General features: G+C 41.5%; 1 protein-coding gene across 1 annotated transcript in view; it reads left to right on the top strand.

Moving 5' to 3' along the window:
- The window catches only part of nt5dc1 (5'-nucleotidase domain containing 1), a 64627-nt gene that overhangs the window by 30189 nt on the left and 8989 nt on the right, over nt 1–25449 (top strand). Inside the window, exons 7-9 of the mRNA XM_037750344.1 lie at nt 7188–7362; nt 12076–12173; nt 18480–18601. Coding sequence (XP_037606272.1) covers nt 7188–7362; nt 12076–12173; nt 18480–18601 — 395 coding nt within the window. The remainder of the gene's footprint in view (nt 1–7187; nt 7363–12075; nt 12174–18479; nt 18602–25449) is intronic.

Here is a 25449-nt window from a genome sequence, read left to right as displayed (position 1 = left end):
CCGCGCCTCTAGATTCTGTCGCCCCTCATCACATTTGGTGTGGCTGTTTGTGAAACGCTCCTGTGCTCGCCCCTAATTTGCACTGCAACTGTTGATTTGTGTATCCTGTCAGGCCTCTTTGATGTGTGAGGGAGATTGAGCTGCTGCCGGTTGTGGTTCTGTCTCTCTGACGCTGGGCAGCTATCCAGCCGTCCAGGCCCGGTGCCCAGCCACAGGCCTGCGGGCCCTCAGGGCACTTCAGCCCTACATTCACAGCCAGAGCATGCAGAGGCACATTTTACTCAGCCGCGCAACACATGCTGTATGTAGTACGCTGGCACAGGAGATGGTCGAAGTAGAGATTTAAATATGCTCTTCTCTGCGGGACTTAGAGAATGATCACATGTTGCTCTGTCCCAAAATGCACCCCAGTATTAGCCTGTCCTCTATACAATCAGCATACTGCCAGAGAGAGATAAGCGGGCACAGCACTTATGCAAATAGGAAGCAGGTCTTTGGGAGGTTACACTGAGGCCGTGTCAGGGCCGGAGTCACCAACAGAAGTCAAATGTGGTCAGCGTGTTCACAAGCTAGATCTTCTTGGCAGACTCACTTTTCATAGATGCAATTATGCAGGAAGAAATGGATCGTAGAAGAGGGTACAGAGGTACCGGTCTCCAGCATCAACAAATCAGGGTTTACCACCTGCCTCAATAAGCAGTCACTAGATTCAGAATATCTGAATTCAGTCCTGATGTCACTTCCTGTCTAGCCGCCGATCACTAGATTCTGTAGATCTCCCTTTGAGAGTTTAATACATAGATCTTTGTGGAAAATGAAACCTACTCCTGCAGTTTCTATATTCTAAAATAAAGTTCTATAGTTCATAAGTGAAGATTGAGGGATTTTTGTATCAGTCTATACATTGTTTTTTAGTAAATTGTTGCATATTATACCTTTAAGCATTCATTTAGCCTCAGAAGAAGACCTGATTTTGGCTCTGAAAGCCCACCAGCAATGATAAAACAGGTTTTTTTCACCATACATTTAACCCATGCCTCAGGCCGGCTTATGCTTGAAACAAGCAAGTGTCATCTGAACATGTCTGAACACAAACATTTTTTTTAACCATTTTCAAATGGTCACCTTCCCGTTTTAGCAACAACCTTCTTTTTTAAAATTTAAAATGAAGTTATTTGTCACATAATAAAATTGGGGAACAGTGTGGGTAATCGACATCGTCAGGAAATTACTTAAATAGATATGAAATAGAATTGAAATAGATATGAAATATCGTAGAAATGCCAAAATTAGACATTAGAAAGGTGTGGAAGGAGGGAGAGGTTTCTGAACCTGATCCAACAAGCACTTTGTTTGAAGCACACACACCCTTAATGATATCCAAACACACTCTGACCACCCCTTCTATGCTTTGAGATAATCTATAAAGAAGTTATTATTACAGCCATGACTGGACTAGGGTGTTGGACAAGTCCATTTTTCAAGCTTCTGTCTGTCAAGTTGGTCCCCTTTACCCATGAAGGTCTGGGGCTTGTGGGAAATGGTGTTTTGTTAAAGTCCAGCCTCAAATTCTGAAACTGCAACAGAGGCGTAGGGCGTTAACATCTGTATGAGGTTACGTGGTGGCTACGTAGTGTATGAGGACGTGGGCAGTGAGGAGACACCGGGGACACCGACTGACCACAGATCAGTGTATGGGTAGTGACATGGGTAGCCACAGTGCCAGCCACGAGCAGCTCCTGTCAGACTCTCTGTGTCTCCACTGGAAGGACAGGGAGTCTGCTGGATCTTTGACCGTCACTAGAAGCTTGTCTCTGCCCCTTTTAAAAGAATCGCTCCACTATGAGAGGCTCTTCCAACGTGTGCGTAGGAGTACCAGAACGTGGTCGTAGCCCTGATTAGTCTCACCACTGGCGTCCGTTAAAGCTACTTTAACTAGCCAGCTAATTCATTAGCTCAGAAACAGAGGTCTGCCACCACAGTTCAAAGCCACAGTTATAACAATGTATAAGACCCTCAAAATTTGAAAAAAAACGCTTGAAAAAGAGAGCGGATCATGATCTTAAAGGTCCCATGTTATGCTAATTTTCAGTTTCATTCTTGTATTTTACGTTTCGACTAAAACATGTTTACATGCTGTAATGTTAAAAAAAAAACTTTATTTTCCTCATACTATCTGCCTGAATATGCCTGTATTTACCCTCTGTCTGAAACGCTCCGTTTTAGCTCATTTCAATGGAATTCAAAGGCATGTGTTGCTAGGCAACAGCTCGGGTCCACGTTTACTTCCTGTCAGTTGATGTCATTTACATACACTGCAACAGTAAATAAACTGGGACACATTTAGTATGTTTACGTTTAAAACTGTAAAATGGTCTAAATATTGTAGATTTGTGACATCACAAATGGACATAAATCCTGACAGCTTGTTTCAAAGGCACAGTTTCTGAATAGGGGCTGTGTGTATTTCTCCATGGATTGAGCATTTTGATACTTTCACAGTATTTATATATCACTTCAACCTGCTTTATAATAAAAAGAGACGTATAAATCTCTCTTTACAATATGGGACCTTTAAAGTGAATGGCCACACCTTCACCAATCTGCCTTTATACAGAGCATATAACTTCATTCACATAACTTCAACTACATATAATTTCTTTGCTGATGACGTGTCTTAGGACAGTTGTTCTTATACACGCAAGTATTTAAAAATTAACGTCTTCTGCTTGTTTTATCCTTTAGGTGGCACATTGATATTTTAATGTAGCATCTGCCAGCACACGTGTTATTAACTGTTGACAAAATGGCTAGTATTGCTTTAGTCTAATTTGCTGCTCGAAAAAGTTCTTTGGGGGGATGCTCTTTAAAGCTACAACAAGGAGCTTTCATTTTGTGTTGATTTTGGTGCTCCCTGTGGACAGAAGCACCAAAGTCCCTTTTGTCCTCCATCAGCAGGAGAATCTCAATGGTGACAGGCTTTCGCGACACAGCCTCACACAAATTTCTCGCTTGAGTTGACGCGAATTACGCAAATTTCACGTGTTTGTGTCGCGTCATTCGCGCCATTCACGTCATTCACGTCACGCAAATTTGCATCCTCTTTGCATTGACTTTGTATGTAATTGCGTCGCGCGAAAAGTTTGCTTCGCTCTTGGTCTGAACACAGCATATTGGACCACAGTACATCACAGCTTTGCAATTCGGATGATATGGTTCCTTGTAAGGTGCAACCTTTATCCTTCTCGTGTTCCTTGGTTGGGTATTTTGGCAATTTTACACGAAACCCACGTCCTACTTAATGCGGTACGACATGGGTGGACCCTCTTCCTGGTACTTGCGTCAGCTGTGTGCTGTACTTGGGTGGTAAATTTCAGGTCCCAGTGGAGTAAAACAGCTTCTGCTCCGTATCTGTGCAGCACGGTGTTTGATCAAATGTAAGGTCAGTTGTTTTTTTCCTCTCATGCACATAAGTGCGACATGGGATTTTGCTGGCAGGGGAACTCTCTGAACTTCCCTCAGATGACCTCCCTGGCTGTGGGTAATGAGGCAGAAGAGGCTCTCTACTGCCGGATCCCAGAGGAGGAACAGCTAACCTAATGTTGATGTGCCACACTGTCTTATTCTGTTTAACCGAAGCTGTAATGGTCTGTGGATACAATGACAACTTCTGAAGAAATCAGCTGAGAATCACAACCAAATGTTTACATCTGAGACATTTTCAAAGGTGTGATGAATTTTGGGCCCCTGATTGGGACCTTAAGATTCTCTTCTTTTGCGTTTGTCGTCATCTTCTGGTTAGAACCCTCTACTGCCTTTCTATAACCTAAAATAGCCCTTTTCCTCCCTCGAGCTAGTCCTGTGTTCCACCACCGGAGGGCAGCATGTCCAAACTGTTTCTAACTCTCACTGCAGGATTTTCATGAGCTGCTTAAATTCATCATCCACATCTTAGGCAAGAACTGAGTAGTTGTTATTCAGCAATCTCAAAGAAGACACGAGTCGGTGCCGGTAATTTCTGATGTCAAAGGATTTTAGGGCAGCCTCTATTCAGTTTCTCTGTGTTGGGTTAACACTGCAGAGCTTTTTAATTCATGATCAAGAGATCACCACAAAGACAGAAAGCTGATTAAGCAGCGGTGACATAAAATACAATCCTATTAATGGACAGTCGACACAGACTTAAAAAAAATCTCCAAGTGTATAGAATTCTGTTTGAAAAGGCCTGACCTCTTCCTCAAGACCCAACGTCTCTCAGTTCAAGTTCAAGTGTACCTACATAAAGTGACATGTCTAAACTTGGAGAAATACTGTTTCTTTAAGGAGATTTGAAGGATTAAAGAGAAATAATGTTGTGTCAGGCAAGAAACAGAATCAGGACACTTTGGGCCACAGAGTGGAGCCCACAGGCTCTGAGGGCTCAGTGATGCTCCTGAGAGGCCGGCGCTCTCTGCCAGGGTAAACACCTTAAAGCTCATGAATACTCACCACTCATCCACACCCTGCCCTGTTTTCCTATAAGCCCTCTTTTCTCCTGCTTGTGAAAGACGCAGCGGCACTTCTCACTTATCGGTTACCCTCTTCAGCTCGAGCGCAAATACCATGTACAGGTTGCCTCACTTTTCTGTTTTGATAAGGTTGCACATGTCTCAGGGTTGACTTCAAATAGTGTTATGTACTTTACATCATTAGATCATACCATTTAAAATTAATTGCATAGCAGAGGAATGGGTAGTGCTTTTCACAAAAAAAGTCTTATTTCCTGTAATAACAAACCCCCAAGATTATCCAGCCCAGTCGCACAGCAGTTTGGGAAATAGTCATGAAATTGAACGTATTGATTTGTGTACATAGATGCGAATTTCACTTTTTTTTCGTGATGGTCAGCAGTATAAAGAGCAGCGAACGCCCCGTAGGGAGGAGGTCAGGGTGGATCGGTGGGTCAAAAAACACAGGACTTTTGCCCACTAGGCCGGTGTTCGTGTCCCGTGTGAAACCACAAGTCAAAGTTGATGTATTTGTCACGTAACTTCCGTACGTTAAGGTACTTTCGGAGTTATTTGAACCCAAACCACAATCTTTTTCTCAAGCTAACTGAGTAGTTTTTGTCAAGTAACTTCCGTACTTAAGTTACGCCACTTCCGGTGTTATCTAAACTCAAACTGCGATCTTTTCCTAAACTTAACTAAGTAGTTTTATTGCCTAAGCCTAACCAAGTCGATCAATTCCTAAACCTAACAGAGTAGTTTTATTTTGAAAAGACTAGAGTGGAAATTGACACGTGCGTCACGTGTTGTAGGACATTTGTAGGAAAAAGCACTAAACTATACGCACTATGTACACGAATCAAATAGAAATTTCGTGACTAGTTTACGAACTGCCGTGAGACTGTGTATTACCAAGAAAAACTGCACTTCACACATTTCATAACCTATAGTCTTGTCACACATGGACGTACCATTATATGTTGCCAAACAGCATCAAGTGCCTCTATTCCTCATAGGTTATGTTTTATTCATGGTTCTGTTTTTACTGTATATTCATGAGGCTTTTCTGAGATCGTTAGGTCAAGATTTATATTCTGTGATGGACTGAGATTGTGTAACACAGATCAGAGCGCTGCCATATTTAGCTCTGTACAGTACGCTGACAGGATGTACTGAAGGGCAGCTGTGGGGGCTTCAAAGTGAGGAGAGCCCATTGACGGTGCCTCAGAAGTGGGGAGCATGACCAGCTCAAGCTCAACCTTTTCTCTCTGTGAATATGAATGTGGAGGATTAAGTGGAACAAAACATGAACCTGTAAACAAGTTCCTAACTTGTAGAGACACAAGTTTCAATTTACTGTCTGTGAATGTTGACCGTTGAGCGAATTGTTCCGCCTCAGCTCAGCTGTAAACATTTAGTTTGTAATAGTGAGAATGGAAGCATGTGTCCTTTGATGTCTGTCTCCTAAAAAATAAAACCTGACTCATTAGGTTAAGTTTTGTGGGATTGTGTGAAGAGGCTAATCCGTTGTGATTGGTTTATTTCACCCATCTAAAGACTCATCTTAAGCTCCTAAATGTGTATTATTTAAAGATGGCAATATGAAAATGTTTGCGGTGCTTCATCATTTTTATTTTTATGTTTTGCATGCATCCTCAGACGAATGCAATGCAGATCATTTTCTCTCTTGCAAATTGACTTCATGAATGTCATTATTTGATAAATAATTTATATTTAAATTAGGGCCATCAAAATAAACGCGATAATAACGCGTTAACGCAAATTCGTTTTAATGCCACTAATTTCTTTAACGCATTAACGCAACTTGGAATTTTTTAGGTTGTAGCAGGCTTCATTTTAAAGCTATAGTGAAGATGACCTCCAGATATGTCAATGAAAATGGGTTCTATGGGTACCCACGAGTCTCCCCTTTACAGACATGCCCACTTTATGATAACCACATACAGTTTGGGGCACACTGACAGCTGTTGTTGCCAGTTGGGCTGCAGTTTGCCATGCTATGATTTGAGCATATCTTTATGCTAAATGCAGTACCTGTGAGGGTTTCTGGACATTATTTATCATTGTTTTGTGTTGATAACTGATTTCCAATAATAAATATATATATATATACATTTGCATAAAGCATATTTGCCATGTGGCTCCCCCATGTTTCTACAGTAGCCCAGAACAGACAAACCAAACACTGGCTCTAGAGAGAGCCCCTCACATTTTTTAATTACCTGAAGGCCACCGTAGTTCTATGACACGCTTGGAAAAAGGGAGTTGTGAGCGGAGGGGTACTCATTTGGTTGCAATCTGCAACCTCACCACTAAATGGCACTAAATCCTACACACTGCTCCTTTAACGCATACAATTCTTCATCCCAGATCTGTCCAGCTAAGATTTTTAGCTAGAATTTTGCAGTTATAAATGCTGGTGTGACTGGACCATAATACTTTTTTTTTAATTATTTGCTTTCTTTGCTTGTTGTTTGGAGATGTTGAAATGTAATTGTACAGTAAAGCAATGTAGCATCAGTTCAGAACAACATTCTTCCAAAAGATATTCCCTCATCTGGTGTTTTGATAATGGTGGTGTAGAGTGATGTCACACGTTGGTCCAAAATCAACCATGATGGTCTCATCTGTATTGTATCTTTAAGATCAAAACTTGACTGTGTTTGTGTCTCTGTGCAGAGGATGCAGGGACATACTTCCCCAGTGTGAAGAGGGACCCGGGCCGGTACCTGCAGCCCTGCTCTGAGTCAGTCAAGACTTGGCTGCGCAGCATGAAGAGCGCCGGAAAGGTCCTCCTCCTCATCACCAGCTCCCACAGCGACTACTGCAGGCTCATCTGTGAACACATCCTGGGGTAAGACTTCCCACACGGGGAACCACAGACTGACCCCTCTCCTTAACAAGACCAGGACCAGGCTCTGCAGTGCTTACCATAACAGCCCCCATGGGGTTTATAACCTATGAGTCTGCTGCTCAGTCAAGGCTGGCAGTTTTTGGTTTACAGCTCTCGCATGCCATCAGTAATTCCTTTAGTTAACGCTGGCTCACACGTCTTAACTTACCATCATCATCAAACACATATAAACTTCACATATCTCCCAGCAGCCCACTCTGAACATTAAGCTATTCCTGTTTTACTTTCTCTCTTTACTTTTTTATTCTTTGCATATGTGAAAAAGTAAACACATTCCTCATCAACAAGACTCACTTACCACTGAGGGTTAAATTCTTAAGAGCAAAAAGCAGGAAATATACCTCGCCTCCAGCAGTTTAATATTTTTCATTCATATGTCATTGAACTCAAAAAGCTCCAGGAGCTAGTAAAAGCTAGCAAGAGCTAATAAATAGACCTTGAATTCCTACGGACCCTCGCATACTCGCAGATGTGGAAAGTATAAACAGTGCAGTGCCCGTTGAAAACATGCCTGTTCAGAATGGGCTAAAGGCTCGGCTTGTGGTGTTGCTGCTTGCAGCTTTCTCGAGAACCTTTAATACAAAACAACTTTACACTCGACACTGCACTTTCTTGGGTCCTGAGCAATACACCTGTCATGACATAGGTGCATCACACACCCAAGTCACGGCTACTCGAGGTCAGAAACATTGATGAAATACACTCTGGTTCACAGGAAAAAGACACCCAGGTCGCGGCTACTCACAGTCAGAAACATCGGTGAAATACACTCTGGTTCACAGGAAAAAGACACCCAGGTTGTGGTTAGTCACGGTCAGAAACATTGGTGAAATACACCCTGGTTCACAGGAAAAACACACCCAGGTTGCAGTTGCTCACGGTCAGAAATATTGGTGAAATACACTCTGGTTCACAGGAAAAACACACCGAGGTTGCGGTTAGTCACAGTCAGAAACATCGGTGAAATACACCCTGGTTCACAGGAAAAACACACCCAGGTTGCGGTTAGTCACAGTCAGAAATGTCGGTGAAATACACCCTGGTTCATAGGAAAAACACACCCAGGTTGCGGTTAGTCACAGTCAGAAATATTGGTGAAATACACTCTGGTTATAACTGCGGTTATAAAGCAGAGCATGTATAAAATTATGGGTGGTATTCTGCTTGCGGTAACATTACTAGTGCTATAAGATACTATCAAGTCTTACACCGGGGAAATACAGTTTTACTCATTGGGGAAAACACACCCGCAGCTTTCTCGCAGTCACACTGGTGAAATACACTCCAATACACCCCACTGCTGCACAGAGCACCGGTTGCTGTTTATTCAAAGTTTACTAATATTGAACATGTCCAAATTGTACTAAATTTGACAAAGCAATCCACGGGGTCCCCAGCAATACACCCGCCAAGTGTGAAGTTGATCGAATGAGCGTTTTTTAAGATATGCAAAGGACATACAGACAGACAGATGGATATTCTTCGCTTTATAGTTAGATAGTTAGATTTGTTTTACTGAGCAAGGCTTATAATCACTGGAGTCTGTATGCTCACAGTTTGCTATTTCTTACAATTAACTCACATTTTATAATTGAAGGTGTGCAGCATAAAGGGACTCTTGTTTCAGCAAGCTGTTTGTAGTTTAACATTGGCTTTGTGCGTTACCGGCCTCCCTCTGTTTGCAGTGCACACTGTGTTGTGCTTCAGGCTTATTTTTGTAGCCTAAGTCCTGTTATACACTCGATCAAGCAGCAACAGAGCCTTGAAAAAACACAATGTCCATGTTGCTGCTGTGCTTCAACAAACATAATCCCTCCTTGTTCTTTGTAAGGTGTTGTTATCTTCCACTGCACTCGCCTGATTAGGTGGTCTGCTTTTTCACTTCTCATGCTCAGAGCTGATTGTTCTCTGTATAGTCCAGCAGAGGCAGGTCGAGGTAAAGCAGTTTCGTTTTGCTATGGTTGCCAGTTTGTCTCACGGGGGCGTCTGTGGGCCAGGCCCCCCACCCTCCTCTCACCATTTCCTGTAAGGCAGCCTGTCCATTCCTGTTGTTCCTCATCCCCCCCTGTGACCTCCAGCACCGCAGCATGTGTCGCCTCCAAAGGAGAGCAGTCAGAGCTCCAGCTGTGAATGAGTGTGTGTGCTCAAAACCATGTTCAAGTCATTGCTTTACAAGGTCAGGGGATGCAGATTTATGTCGCGATTGCTACGAGAGGAAGTGAGGCCAGCTTCAGCTCGCCGGGAGCTGTTTGGTGGAGAAGTGGGCTTTGTTCACACAATTTGGTCGGCTTGCTTTAAGATCCCTCCTGTTTTTAACTACAACTTCAGCTACGTCTTCTTCAGAGGAGCTCTTAAAATTCAGGCAGCAAAGGACCAGAAACGCTCTCCCGGTGTCTCATCGTGTCAGCACTTCACTGTGTTGTGAAAGGCGCCCCCTCCTGCGTCACTACACAGTGCCTCCTTTTCCAGAGAAAACCACCACAGGCCTCCAGCCGCTTTGGTGTGGTGAGCCAGCTGGAGGCCAGTGACAGTCAGCTGTCAGAAGTAGCACGACAAGGCCAGAGCTGTCTGACAGGAGGCCACTGGCCGATACCCAACAAGCTGTCCAGACAAGCTGCTGCGCCTCTTTGGCACCACTATATAAAAGCATTTATTGCTGGAGTGCTGGATACTTCATTGATTCGGTAGTTGTTGTTAAGTCCTCTGATGTGTTGAACTTCTTTTCATGCAGTTTTTGCATGCAGTGTTGTTTTGCCTATTCTAAAACAGTGTATTTCTGGTGTGTTCTTTATACTATGACAGCTTTCCTAATATATCGCCTTGCTTATAGTATTGCAATATATTGAATTGTTACCCCTGTATCATGATACGTATCGTATCGCCAGATTCTTTCCAATAGTCGGTAACGTTGCTCGCTGCCGCTGTCATCACAGCCGCTCTCTCTCTCTCTCTTGCTTCACCACTCACTTCCCACGTACACACACACTCTACACACTGACTCTGCTCCAGATGACCTACGCTGCTCTTACAACTAGGGATGTCACGAGGACCGATACTTCGGTACCAAGTCGATGCCAAAATTCTAAAAACGTGACGGTTCTCGTTTTCTACAGCACCGAAGGTACCGTACGATGCCTGCAGGGTCCGAAATTAACACCCGCCAAGCGCCAAATGCGGCTGCTTCTGTCCTCTGCTCTCTGTGTTGGAGTTTGACACACACACACACACACACACACACACACACACACACACAACAGCGCCATGCAGCAGCGAGATCCAGAGATCCTTTATGTTTGAGAGGAGGATTCACTCGTGGGGGAAAAAACTGAACTGAACAGTTTTTTTTTATGAACTCTGGACTCTTCATTTCCGGTGAATGTTATTGAGACTTGCGTTTGATTATCTTACACTTAACTCTCCAGATCCACTTTGTTTGAACCAATCCAACAGCATCCAATCAGGATTCAGGAGAAAACCATGAAGAACTAACGTTACGTTACTAAGCACCAGTTGGATCCAGTTACTCTGCTGTTAAAATTACGTTAGATTTGGTGAAGAGCGCATTGTTTAGGATTCGAGACCTGAGTTGGGACTTGAGAATTACTTGCGACTTGCAAATCGATGACTTGGTCCCACCTCTGGTAGCCTATACCCAGTGAAATGTCACCATGTCAGTGAATTTAAACTACTGCTTGCAATCTGAGGATATACTGTATATAGACACATGTACACATTACATGGGATTTATTGTTTTTGTTTTTTTTTTTACCATGGTATCGAATTTGGTATCGAGAATCGTGGAAATTTACTGGTATTATTGGTATCGACTACTAGATTTCTGGTATCGTGACATCCCTATTTACAACTATTGGCTCTAGAGAGACACGGGGGAGGCTTCAGCTGGTTGCAATCTGCGACCTCACCGCTAAATAACACCAAATCTTACACACTGGACCTTTTAAGTACAAATCAAGGTTGAACACAAGAAAACGTAACACACAAACACATACACACACACACACACACACACACACACACACACACACACGTTCTTCAGCCTGCTTTTGTCCCTTTGTTTTTTTGTTATTTAGAATACGAGAAAAACATCTGTCATACAAGTCCTAATATAATATAGATAAACTGGAATAATAGTCTATATAAGGTATACTGAGTAAGTATGGCAAGCTAATTTATCTTGTGATAAATATATATATAATAACACAGCTGCACACAGTATGCACATACATACTGTCACGCATCAAACTGATTGTTTATGGTTTTTAAGTCCCCAGTGAGAAGTCACTTCCTGTTACATAAGGCTTTCTCACTTTATATGGCAGATTCTATAGGGATTCTCTTTACATACTGCACATGTACATACATACAGTACTGTAGGTCTCCTTGGAAACGCCACCCAGCTCTCAACATGCTCTGTGGGAGTGTGAGTGTTTACTTTATTAATCTCAGTATTCCCTTGTGTGTGTGTACACTGTTAATTGATCCATCATCTCTACAGACTGTTTAGCTTCACTCAGTTATTTGCGCCTGCTTGTGTAACTAACAGTGTGTTTGGATGCTGTCCAGGCATTGTCCTTCACGCAGCGGCCAGGCGCCCGTCACAGAGGCTAATGTTGTTTCTCCGGCTGTTTGCAGGAAGGATTTCGAAGAGCTGTTTGACGTCATCATCACAAACGCCCTGAAGCCCGGTTTCTTCTCCTTGGTGCCCCAGCAGAGGCCCTTCAGGACCCTCTGTGAGTACTGGCCTGCCGCTCTCATGCCCCGCTGCACTTTATCAGCATTTCATAAATCACTGAGTCTCTAAAATTTCAACAAATATTGCTAAAAAAACACCCATCACAGGTTCCCAGAGCACAAGCAGACATCTTCAAATCAATAGTCCCGAACCCAAAAGGGAAAAAAATCGGAAAGTCATGCAGATAAATACAATTTAATAATGAATAAATAAAGTTAAAATAAATAAAAAATTAAAAAATAAATACATTTAAAAGTTAAAATACATTTTAAAAAATAAATACATTTAAAAGTTAATACAAATAAACAAATAAAATTGAAAATAAAATAGAAGAGTAGATAGGGAAAGTAATACAAATGTTAATGAATGAAGAAGAAAATTCAAACAGAAATATCAATTTATGTCACATTTTAGCAATCATTTAAAGCCTATATTTATTTTCAATATTATTGTTGTATGCATATTTATTTATTTATCGAGTCATTTGATTACTTATTTATTTATTTTTATTTTGGCATTTTCCGTCCTCTTTAGCTAGATACCTAGGGTACTTAGGGTCAGTTCAACCAAATTACAAAATATGAAAAAATATGATATAATAATTGGAGCACTATTTCTGTAGAGAAACATTGCTGTTTCTACATTTTTAGAGATTTTTAGTAACACAAACTAAATTCCATTCACCTCCATTGTACTGAAATATATTTAAACCTGGGCATATGAAATCAAAACTATCTGCATAGCTAGATAAGCAATACAATATGTATTTTTTTTTTTTTTTCCGTAATTTGGGTGAACTGAGCCTTTTATTAAAGCAGTGTTTTTTTAGACGTTTATCGTGCATCCCTTGTATTATTTTAGGACTACAGTATATCATAGGGAATCAGCCCTGCTGTAATCTCTTGAACTCAAACTTGAATGTGAAGATTTCAAACAGCTGTTAGTTGCGTTAGTGACGTCACTATCGGTTGCCAACATGTCATTGGCTCTGATCCTCGTCACCACACAGCTCCTACCTTCCTGGGCTGTCTTCCCTCTCTCATTAGCCCGGACAGACAGGCATCTGATCCTGGATGCTCCTGTTGAAGATGTGTGCACTGGCAGCACAGCCTGTTGGAATGCTCCCCTCATCTGGATTGTGTTCCTGCCAGCAATAACACTGGGGATGCATTATGTGTGAAGACAGGATGATCCACTCAGTCTCTCTCTCTCTCTCTCTCTCTCTCTCTCTCTCTTTTTCTCCCTCACTCTTCCTGAGTTTTGCCACGTTGGCAGAAAAAAACATCAGCAGCGTCTGCTGTTCCTCTGGCCTCCTCACTACTGGATACTCCTTTTTGTTAGGGAACCTCCCTTTATTATTCTGCATTCTTCAAATGTTCTTTTTGATTTATTCGCTCATAAAGTTTTTTTTTAGAAGAATTTGACACAGAAAGTTTTACGACTGATGATTTAACACTTTCCGAGCATTTCTAGCTGTGACGTGCAGTATACTGTATATACAGCTAATATTCAGCTCATAAAATGTACTGCCACTTCCCATATTAATTTAATCATCTGAAGTCTTTTCTGTGTAGAGTTTACATCCAGATAAAAACTATAGCAAATTAATTGACTTATCTTTTGAAAAGTCTTAACAAGTTGAAAATGACACTTTTCCTCATTATAATGACTTTTAAGATAGGAACTTTATTGATCCCGAGGGAAATTCAAACTAAGGGCGTTTTCACACCTGCTTTGTTTAGTTCGGTTAAAATCTCACCCTGGAAACACTTGGTGCGGTTTATCTGGGCAGATGTGAACACAACACAACTGGACCGAGACCTTTTTGAAGAGGAGGTGGTCTGGTACGGTTCGGTACGGTTCATTTTGTGGTGAGAACATGATCCGACTTCAATCTGGAGGAACCATTGCACCTTTTTTTGGATTAAACCAGCTCCCGTAGTCAGCTGTGCTGTGTATTTTGTGTGTATTTTCCAGCTGTGTCTGCGCCTCATTTTCACACTGCATCGTTTGCCTAAAGTGAAAATCAATGTAATAAATGATGACCTGGGTCCAAGATTAACCCGCATAGTTGTCCCTCCATTGTGAAATTGGAAAGTGGCACATTTTATTTCTGGAACAGAACGGAGTCGGCCCTTCTATTACTCTTTGTTTGCTTCTGGGAATTTTCCTTCATTGAAATCCTGACCAATTAGAGAGCAGTTTGAGTGAGTGTGAACGCAAACCAAACTCGAGGCGACATTATAACAAATTGGTTGCCGATTCGGATTAGATCAAACAAACTATAAATGTGAAAACGCCCTCAAAGATTGCGGCTAAAGCAGCATTGTTCTTGTATAACAGGGTGGGTAGTTAGCCCTGGTATTATAGTCCAAATGGGACTAGACTTGGGCTATCTTTATCCTAGTGTTTACGTTAGCTTAAGGCTAGGAAACATAGCTGTGAAAAACCCTGAAGACTTTTATTTAAAAGCTGATGTAATCACTGAATGGCACGTCAGCGAAAGGTGTTACATAAATCACTTCATATAACCTCAGGCTCCACGAGGTGTCATCATCTGTTATTTCAGTGAAAATGCCGCAGCAACATCTACCGAGCTGCTGCTCATCTGAGCTCCAGACCGCATACCGCTCATTCCTCTTCCCTCTCAAGGTCCAGTGTCCTCACAGCTGTTCCCTCCAGTGTCCGTGTGTGTGTACACTCCCAAGTGTGCAGGTACTCATCCCTGTTCTTTCACTCTCGCCTGTCACAATATTTATAGCATATTTAACCTCAGTTTGAACCCGGCGGTGGCCTCCCGTACGTACAGCACCGTGGTTTTTGTCATTGCGAGCGAGGATCTGCCTTTAAACTGCTGCTTCTGCTCTTAAACAGCAGTCAGACCCCAGAGGAGCAATTATCGACTTCAAAGAAAGTGGATTATTGATCTCGAGATAACAACCAAGGAAAGCAAGCCACATCTAAAAAGGCTATTCATTAGTTTAATTAAAGGTGCTTCACAGCACTTACTGCCATTACATATAAATCATATATGATTGCATTTATGTGGGCAACTTTGTTTTTTATTTAGCCTTTATTTAAAGCTGAAGTAGGCGAGATTGGAGAAAATATGATTTAAAAAAAGTTATTTTTATAAAACGGTCGCTATATCGTGACAGTAGTACATGAAACAGGTAACCTGAAAAAAATCATGTGCCCTCCGGTGCTCCTAACGGCATCTGTGAGATTTTACAGAACAGAGGAAAACAAGCAGTTAGAGCTGATCTGAGGTCTGCTGTCCAGCTGCCGTCTATGAGAGCCGGCTGTCAATCACTCGCAAACTCCAACCAAACGGTCAAACTAGGCAGCGCTGATCAAATATGAATCATTATTATGTTGCGTTAATGCCTATTTCTCTTTTCAAATGTTTTCAGAATCATCTTGTAGTGCACGGTTTAGCTGTAAAATGAGAAAGTTTGTGACGCAGCCGCCATTGTGAAATCTGGAGAAGGAACGCCAAGTACCGGTCACATGACCGGAGCACAGCCAATAGGAACGCTCTCAATGAAATGACCTGTGATTGGTCAAAGACTCCCGTCACAGATTTTTTTTTTCTAAAGTCTGAAAACAGAGCCATGAGGAGGTGCACAAGTCTAGTTTTCTCTCAGAACACTGGAATTACAATATGCTGAAAGGTTATTATGGAATTTTTGCCCAATGATGCCAAAAATATACTCCCTACTGCACGTTTAAGCAGGTTTTGCCCATTAAGATCAAAGATCTCGTTTACAAGGGAGACTTGGCCAGGACTAGCGGCAACACAGAGTTTTAACAATTAACATAAAAGCAGATTTTGTGTAACATTAAAATGACCATTTGCACACAGACATCCTGGACTTAATAGATGTCAGTTTAAAGCCGTAGCTTTAAACTTGTTTAGGGCTACCATGTTGTGAAGTTTAGGATCAGTCTGTAGACTTGTTCCATGCAGTAGGTGCAGAAAGTCTAAAAGCTTTCTTTCCCAATTCAGTTCTGACTTTGGGAACAACAAAAGGTCTTGTGAATGGAGATTGTAATTTCCATAATCGAAATTTAAAAGAGAAGATAAGTAGGTAGTCATTTTACCAAGAATAATACATACAACTCATTACCACAAGTTTTACACTTTTTTTGTGGGGGAATTAAGGTTAATAAGCCTAATATTCGTGAAATTATACCTAATGTTTGAGAAAAAACAAAAAAGCAGAAATGATGAATTATTTTGAGTAGTTATTATCAGAGGAACACAATGTTGATGGATTAGGACATAGTGGTATATGTCAAAGTTTAGTCAGAATATTGTTTTGAAACTATTTCAGTTGTTTTTAATGGCAGCACATAATGACACCTTTGGTCCTTTTTCGACTGTTTATAAAGCATATAGTATACATTTTCACCCACTTAACTACATTCCAACTCATTACCACAAGTTTTACACCTATTTGGGTAATTTACTGTCAATATACCTCATTTTTTATGAAATTATACCAAATTTTTGAGTGGAAAAACACAGAAATTGTGAATTATTCTGACTATAGTTATTAATGGGGGGACATATGTTAATGGCAGAGGAGCTGACACAGCTCTTTGGAGATAGGTCTGGATATCTCATGTAGAGAATATTGGAGTATCCCACACATCATCTGTTTATATTGACTCTGTTGAAACAGCCTAATATAAAGCCTGGTAGTTGTTGATGTTAATAAATGACCATTTCTTTTCTATCTTTGAGTCCACAGTCTCTCCGTTTATAAGTTTGAGGCCCGTATAGAGTCGTGGTTGTGCGAATACAGTCTGGACTGTATAACTCTGGATTAGAGCTGCAATAATTCATATCGAGTGCCCCGTCCGGTCAGTGGAAGGGAAAAGTCGCTGCATCCTGTTGAACATCTACAACTCTTTTTTTCATGTAAGGGCAAGTCAGCCCTTCAGGGAAAGCAGCTTCTGTTTTTGTTTCTGTTTGCTCTTGATGGATGAGAGTATCAACACACCTCTGACAGATGTCTGTAGACCTCACACTAAATCTGTCACCTACCTAAAGCTTCATGTACACCACCTTTAGAAAGTATGCAGCACTCGTGACATGTTCTGTACTTTGCGGTGTTGCAACCTGTAGTCCTGCAACGGCATTGTGATTATAGTTTCTGTTCATATTTTTGAAAAATATATACAGAAATTAATGTTTTAACCTGCATTAATTCATATTTTCATATTGGTTCAAATGACTGTGTTATGTTTAATTGCTCACTTAGTAGTGACAAACCAACGTAGAATTAGCACCAGCTTTGCAAGATAAATTTTTGAGATTCATTTTAAATCTCATACAAAGCAGAGCCGCTGTCATTAAACCTGGATTTATGTTCTGTTCTGTGACCATAAAATAATGATCATTTCTGTTATTTTATCATTATTGTAATATGAAATAATAATTGTATAAGTTCCTTCTTGTATCTTAGCTGATAGGAGACAGTAACAATTACATTCTGATTATATTAGTAAACTATGTATTATCAGTTTATTGTTGTACACATTATAACATTTTATATACTATATTAAATACATCTTTAAGAAATCTTTTGTAAAACATCTATAAACATTACATAGACAGATGGACCAGAAACCAATTATTAATTATTGACAAAAAATTAAACTATCTATCTAAATGTTGTTTAAAAATGCTTTACAAAGTATTTATTAACCATTTAACAAAGTATTATAATCATCAGTTGCAACTTTGTAATAGCCATCCAAATAATGTTTATAGATTGTTTACAAACCAACTGTTATTTACAAATAATTTGATAATCATGAACAAATACTTATAATATATACAGTACATAAACTGTTAAAATAACATAAATTACAGCAATACTAATAATTAGTAAACAATAATTAATTATCATTTTATTGTTTAACAGTAAATAATTATTAACTAAGTTTAATTAACAATCAATTTACCGTTCATAAATTATGGTTATTATAAAGTGTCACCACAGCATATTTTTGTGCGTCCCCAATCCTGTTAATCATCACAACCCCTGAGATTTACCCTAAAAGAGGCCTCTAATCCCTAGGCTGGAAACCACTGCTTTACTGGGAGTACTGGGAGCAGTCTACAGTGCATATAATTCACACTCTGCCTCTGCTATTCTGTGTCTTTGTGGGGTCCTCTGGTGAGCGCTGTGGTGAGGTTTAGCTGGTGAGGTTTAGCTGGTGAGGTCTGGAGGCCGTGTGGTCACGTAGCAGCTGGCTGTCTGGTCTGATTCTCTGCTCTCTCTTCCTGCAGTGAACGACGTGGAGGAGAGCGAGGGGCTGCCGTCGCTGGATAAACCCGGCTGGTACTCCCAGGGCAACTGGCCGCACCTCCACGAGCTGGTCAAGACCATGACGGGCAAGCCGGAGCCCAAGGTAGGGCCCTCCGCCTCGTACCGCAGTGTACTACACGGGAGCGAGCAGCCAGACCTCTGGCCGCGGACAACACGTCAGGCTCGCTTTGAGGTTGACTCCAACTTTGTTTTTTTGGCAGAGGCTGAAAGAGATGAGGGGCTTCAGGGAGATTCACACTGGTGTGATGGAGAGCAGAGGAACGTGGCCCTTGGCACGACTGTCGACAAGGGCTGCTGTGTGCCAGCGTGCTCTGATGAAACTGGCCACACAGTGTAGCCAATTCTCCTCATACTCCTTATATATACAATGCAGCCCATTCTTAGGGACGGTTTCTATCAAAGAGCTCTATTTTACCTCTCAGGTATGGCGGAGAACTTGATAAAAGCAAGATTCACTTTTTCTAGTCCTGTCCTGTACAACAGTATTCATGTTTACATGACAGCAGTGTTCTGATACAGTACATCTCGACTGAAAACAGCCCAGGTAAACTTCAACTTTTACGAAAAACCTGGTTACGAGGCCCAGGATGAAGAAAAGACTAAGGCTGTCAATCAGTTAAAATATTAAATCACAAATTAATCGCACATTTTGTATCTGTTCAAAATGTATCTTAAAGGGAGATTTGTCAAGTGTTTAATACACTTGTCAACATGGAAGTGGACAAATATGCTGCTTTATGCAAATGTATGTATATATTTATTTTTGGAAATCAATTAACAACACAAAACAATGACAGATATTGTCCAGAAACCCTCACAGGTACTGCATTTAGCAATGCTTGCCTCAAACCTGCATGTGATTATCATAAAGTGGGCATGTCTGTAAAGGGGAGACTCGTGGGTATTCATAGAACCCATTTTCATTCTCATATCTGGAGGTCAGAGGTCAAGGGACCCCTTTGAAAATGGCAATGCCAGTTTTTCAAAATTTAGCGTAAGTTTTTAGCCCTCATTCTCGGTAAGCTAGTGTGACATTGTTGGTACCAATGGATTCTTTAAGTTTTCTAGTTTCTTATAATGCCAGCATCTTCACTCTAGCTTTGAAACTGAGCCCGCTACAACCTCCGAAAGATCGACATCGCAAGTTGCATTAATGCGTTAAATGAATTAGTGGCTTTAAAGCGAATTTGCGCTAACGTGTTATTATTGTGTTCATTTTGAGAGCCCTAAAAAAAAAAAATGAAGTGTTATTGTTCTCTTTTTGACAATCATCCCCCTATCAGTAATGATCAAACTGATCTGGGGACCTGGCAGCTTCACGATGAAGCACAATAAAGCAACACGCACTATCATGTGGAGGAGGTTTCACACAAATGCCCAGTTAAATAAAATTCCCTCAAAGTGTGTGTGCCAACTTAGGCTGTACCATGTCATACTAGCTTGTCAAGAAAAGAGGCTAAATAACGCTCCAAACTTACGCTACATTTTGGCGAGGAAAAACTGTCATGTCCATTTTCAAAGGGGTCCCCTTGACCTCTGACCTCTAGATATGTGAATGAAAATGGGTTTTATGGGTACCCACGAGTCTCCCCTTTACAGACATGCCCACTTTATGATAATCACATGCAGTTTGGGGCAAGTCATAGTCAAGTCAGCACACTGACACACTGATAGCTGTTGCTGCCTGTTGGGCTGCAGTTTGCCATGTTATGATTTGACCATATTGTTTTATGCTAAATGCAGTACCTGTGAGGGTTTCTGGACAATATTTGTCATTGTTTTGTGTTGTTATTTGATTTCTAATAATAAATATATACATACATTTGAATAAAGCAGCATATGTGTTCGCTAGCATGTTGATAAGATGATTAAATACTTGACAAATCTCCCTTTAAGGTACATTTTGAACAGAAAATATGTCATTAATTTGCGATTAATCACGATTAAATAGTAGAATCGATTGACAGCCCTAATCAAAATCATTCATTCATCATAAAAACGTGTCAGAAATAGCAAGAGAAGAACAAGTGATTGAAAGACACCAACAGTATTGTGCTTATAGACAAATAATCTATTGAGGCAAAGACGTGGGCACAACACTACAGAGTACAAATACAAGAACAAACAATACCTTACTGATTAGACTTGAAAAAAGTTGCTGAATCATCTGAGCCCTCAGCAGTCTGAATCTGAGCCAGACACCAGAGCTCACATTAGACAGTCTAATGAAAGCTACTTGGCTGGTGGCTGTGTGCGCGGAGGGGAAGCTGGAATCTGGAGGGAAAATCTATCAAATGGTGCAGCGGTCCAAAGTACCCTCAAGAGAGGAGGAATGTACCGTATGCTTATGTGTGTGACAAACGTCACTATGAAGCGGTGTCGAAGTTTCTAAACGTTTGGAACAACAAATATCAGAAAATTCATGTGACAGCCATAAAAATAAAGTGACCGTAATACTTTATACTGCACCCACAGTCTTCTCCTTCAATGACATCATGTCTGACTCAAAAGGCATAAAGGTCAGCCATCAGTCACTGATACAAATTAATTAGTTTGTTTCATAGGCACAATGTTCATTTATCCACACAAAAAAAAACATAGAACTGAGGTAGGGCACGGTTATTACACACATTGTACGCAATTTTATTTTTATCATAGTTATTATTTTTGGGGGGGGACATTGTGTGCTTTTGTGTGATAGCAGTGTTAGAGAGATGTGACAGGAAATGAGGGAGTGAGATGGGTTATAAAGGTCCCTGGCCAGATTTGAGCCGGGTTGAGGTCAGCGTATGTTAAATTAAAGAGTAGGGGTTGCAAAGTTCCGGGAATATTGAAGGTGGAAACTTTCCATGGGAATTTATGGGAATTAACAGGAAATAACACACAGCGTGTCCGTCCGTCTGTCCGTCCTTCCGTCCTTCCGTCCGTTCGCTTGTCACACTTTCGTTTCCGGAGTAGAACTCGTAAACTATTTAACTAAGGAACTTCAAATTTGGTATGATGGTTGACAGTGTGGTGTAGTTGGACTTGAGGAAGGTGAGCTAATAAAAAAGCCAGATTGTGCTCAATAGACTAATTCCATTAGTTCCAAAAAAGGCAAAACCTTTCACCCTACTTTAGTAGGGGTCAAGCAGAGAGCGGGGGTATGTGAGCCATGCTCACTTTTGCCTTGTTTCCCTTCCTCCGTTCATGTGAATGAGACCCAGACCGAGGCTGGACCGACGGCTGGGAGGCGGAGTTAAAGGAAACGTTACTGCGCCTGCTCTATGGGTCCAACGGATGAGGAAGATCGCCGGATGATCCGGATACTTTATCACTCGGCAGTCGAACCATTTTGGCTTCATGCGCCACTGAGCAACTCTCATAGGAATGAACGGGAGCCTCCAACGCTGTATCCGGTTCTCTTTATACATCCATGGTTGAATGCAGTGCATGGTTACAATTCAATTAAATGGGCAGACTTTTAACTAAGACATGGCATAGGACCTAGTATAGCATGCAAGTTGTGCACAAATTCCCAAGCTTAACTTATTTTCCGGAAATTTACCTGCAATTTTCCAACCTTTTGCAACCCTAAGTAAGAGAGACCAACATGGAGGAAGCTGTCATATTAACTGTCGCACGATCCAATCTTATATAACCCTCTGGAGAAATGATACGCCGTTGTTTTGCAGTCAGGAGAGGATGCAAAAAATACAGTATGTCAAAATGCTGCCAGCATGTTAGAATAGCTAGAATGTTTTTTTGTTTCATTTCTTTACTTTTGCAGCCACTTCTTAGTTTTGTCATTTCAAAGCAGTCACTCTTAGTATTCTTATACAATAAATCATCCCTTTTGTCCACAGTGTCTCTCTGCAATAGTAGGTACTACAAAACCAGAATGGAATGATTGCTCCATTTCTTTGTGTTTATCTTCCCAAAGCAACCATAATTTCCTGATGAATATTTCCTTTTTCTGATATAAGGAAATAATGCATCTGAATTTTCCATGTGTATTCTCTCCAAAAAATGAGAAGTGGTAGTTTCATATATGCCTTCATTCATTTCCAACCACTCTTCCTCTGAAAAATGCACATTCAGTTCAATGCCAAGGTCCGCTTTCTGCTAGACGTTTCAAAACAGAGTAAAGCTTGTGGGTATTGTAGTATTCCTGTAGGACTAAATAGTAAAAGAAGGAAAGGCGGTGTACAGATCAGGCCCAGGCCGAGCTGCATCAGCCCAGCCCAAGTTCAGCCAGCAGCACTCGTCATCGTCCACATCCCCAGCTCCTCTCCCCTCCTCCTCCCCGGCAGCCCTCTGCTCAATGCCCCCTCTGTTCCCCCGGCCACGTGGAGAAAGCTCCTGTGGAATTCAGTGTCAACCTGCACTTATAGCTGCTTTAAACACTCCTCCTGGGGTGACCTGAGGCACTCTGTGTTTTCACTTCTCTCCACTTTCACCTGACAGGACTTAATGCAGGTGGGCTGAATAGAGGCATTCAGGGGAAGATTACAATCCCCTCTCGGCACGGCGCTGACACTGACGGGGTCACGGTGGAGCTGATGTGGACGCCATCACAGAGAGATTCAGGCCCCGAATACGGCTAGTTGTGATCGTTTCGGAGGTGTCCCGTGCTGTCATTATTAGTAACAGAGGGGTTGGGATTCAGGGCTACCGCAGCTCATGACTGAATTGGGAAATTTCTACGTCAAGCCAATGGGAAAGTGGGTGATGCTTTGATGATTTTCTTAATAAGTAAGCGCACGATATTGCACCATCCCCGTGAGTCATAGCTGTTTTAAAAAGAAGTTTAACTGGCTGACATTTTAAAAGTCAAGTTAATAAGTCCTCAAAATGTCAAGTGGCACTGGATCTGTCAATGCCCCATTTCCTTTCTATTGGTCCTACTTTGTGTACTACGTCAAAGGATCTTAAAGTTATGACCACATTGAAATAACTTTTTGCTGATTTTCTTAAAACTAGTAGGTTGATGCGCCTTATTCTGCTTGGTCTTAAAGGTCCCATATTATAAAAAAGTGAGATTTTCATGTTTTTTTATTATAAAGCAGGCTTAAGTCCTATATAAATACTGTGAAAGTATCGAAACACTCAATCCACAGGGAAATACACACAGCCCGTATTCAGAAACTGAGCTTTTGAAACAAGCTGTCAGGATTTCTGTCCATTTGTGATGTCACAAATATACAATATTTATACCCTTGACACAATTTTAAACGTAAACATTCTAAATGTGTCCCAGTTTATTTCCTGGTTGCAGTGTATGTGAATGTCATCAGCTGACAGGAAGTACACATGGACCCAAGCTGTTGCCTAGCAACGCAATTCTGTTGCAATTCCGTTGCAATTCCGTCAAAATGCGCTAAAACGGAGCGTTCCAGACAGAGGGTGAATACAGGCATATTCAGGCTGACAGTATGAGGAAAACAAAGTTTTTTTTTAACATAACAGCATGTAAACATGTTCTAGTAGAAACACAAAATACAAGTATGAACCTGAAAATGAGCACGATATGGGACCTTTAACTGCATTAAAAATGTGTAATGATCTCATTCTGTTGGTGGAATCTTTCACATCTTAAGAGGAATATAATATTTTGGGACTGAATATGAGACTAAATAAAGAAGTGTTTTTTTTTTCCTGCTGTCCTGTCAGCCCTCCCTCCTCTCCCTCCTCTCCCTGTGCTCCAGGCCCCACACAGTGTGCAGCACAATGGGCTCATTAAGGCCTTCTGCATGCCTGCAGCTCTGTTTACCTGGGCCTGGCTTTAGCTTTAACTGCTCCTCTGAGTGATGAGCTGATAAGAGACGGGAGGCCACAGGCCCACACTGCATGTCATCTTAAAGCTGCAGGAAGCTGTTTCTGATAGAAGGAGGACGGAAAATAAAGACGCAGGGCAGTGGGCCTTGATGAACTGTATCACTACTGAGACATCCATCAGACACTGAGCCACGGGGGCGTCCCTTTGTCTTTGACCTGTCCACTGTATAATCAACTAATAATCCCTGGTTCGGCTTTCCCGATGTTGGACCGTCTTCACCATCCACTTGTTTACATCAGCTCTTCTTCGTCATCATTCCATTGAGTAATCAGGTACACCCTTTGTGAGCGACTTGATCACTATGTAACAAAACACAACCCCCTCATTCATTCAACAAAGCCACCGTGTTGTTACAACAGGGGCAGCTGATGCAGGGGTCGTCCAGCAACTGGACCACAATGTGACGTCATCTGTCAACGCACCTGGTCGGCCAAGCAAATATGTAAAGCACATATTCCTGGTTAAATTAGTGTGTAACTCTGTATTTCTGCTGTTTACTTGGTGATTATTTTTGTCATGATGATCCTCATAGTTTCGTAAACCCCCGTGCAGTGTTTTGGAGTCTGATGAGCCTTAAAACACACAGATTTATCACTCAGACAGGCCTTGTCTAATTTATTTTCTCACCGGTACCTGAAGCAACATGCCCACCCCTATGCAGCCCCTTGCATTTTATTTTAACGCAGTGCTGTTTTTGGTCTGAGCATCAAAACTAAAAAACTAAAACTAAAGACCATCTTGTGATGGGATCACACCAGCTGTGACGCCAAATTGGGCCAGGGGCGTAAAGTGTGGGGGGCAATGACCCCTTTGCCCCCCCATTCTCAGACCACGTCCATCCTCGAACTCGACCTTCATTTTGATCTCAACCACACACATGTAATTTTGTGACTGCATCTTGCACGGTTGCGACGCTATCGCGGTGACTAAATCTGTCCACGAACATACAAACACCTGGCAAAGTAGTCCAAACCTCCTCCGTGGTAGTTCCTGCTACACTAGATGTCTCCAGAATTTTTGCCATGATGACTCACTCACAGACTCACAATGTGAAAACAATTCCAGCGTCGCCGTCACGGCTGGTAACAATGAGCTGAATGCTGATGGAAGCT

Source organism: Sebastes umbrosus, chromosome 18, assembly GCF_015220745.1.
Source record: "Sebastes umbrosus isolate fSebUmb1 chromosome 18, fSebUmb1.pri, whole genome shotgun sequence".
NCBI classification, from domain to species: domain Eukaryota; kingdom Metazoa; phylum Chordata; class Actinopteri; order Perciformes; family Sebastidae; genus Sebastes; species Sebastes umbrosus.
Note: the sequence above shows the minus strand (reverse complement) of the source record. Positions and strands in the feature narration are given on the sequence as shown.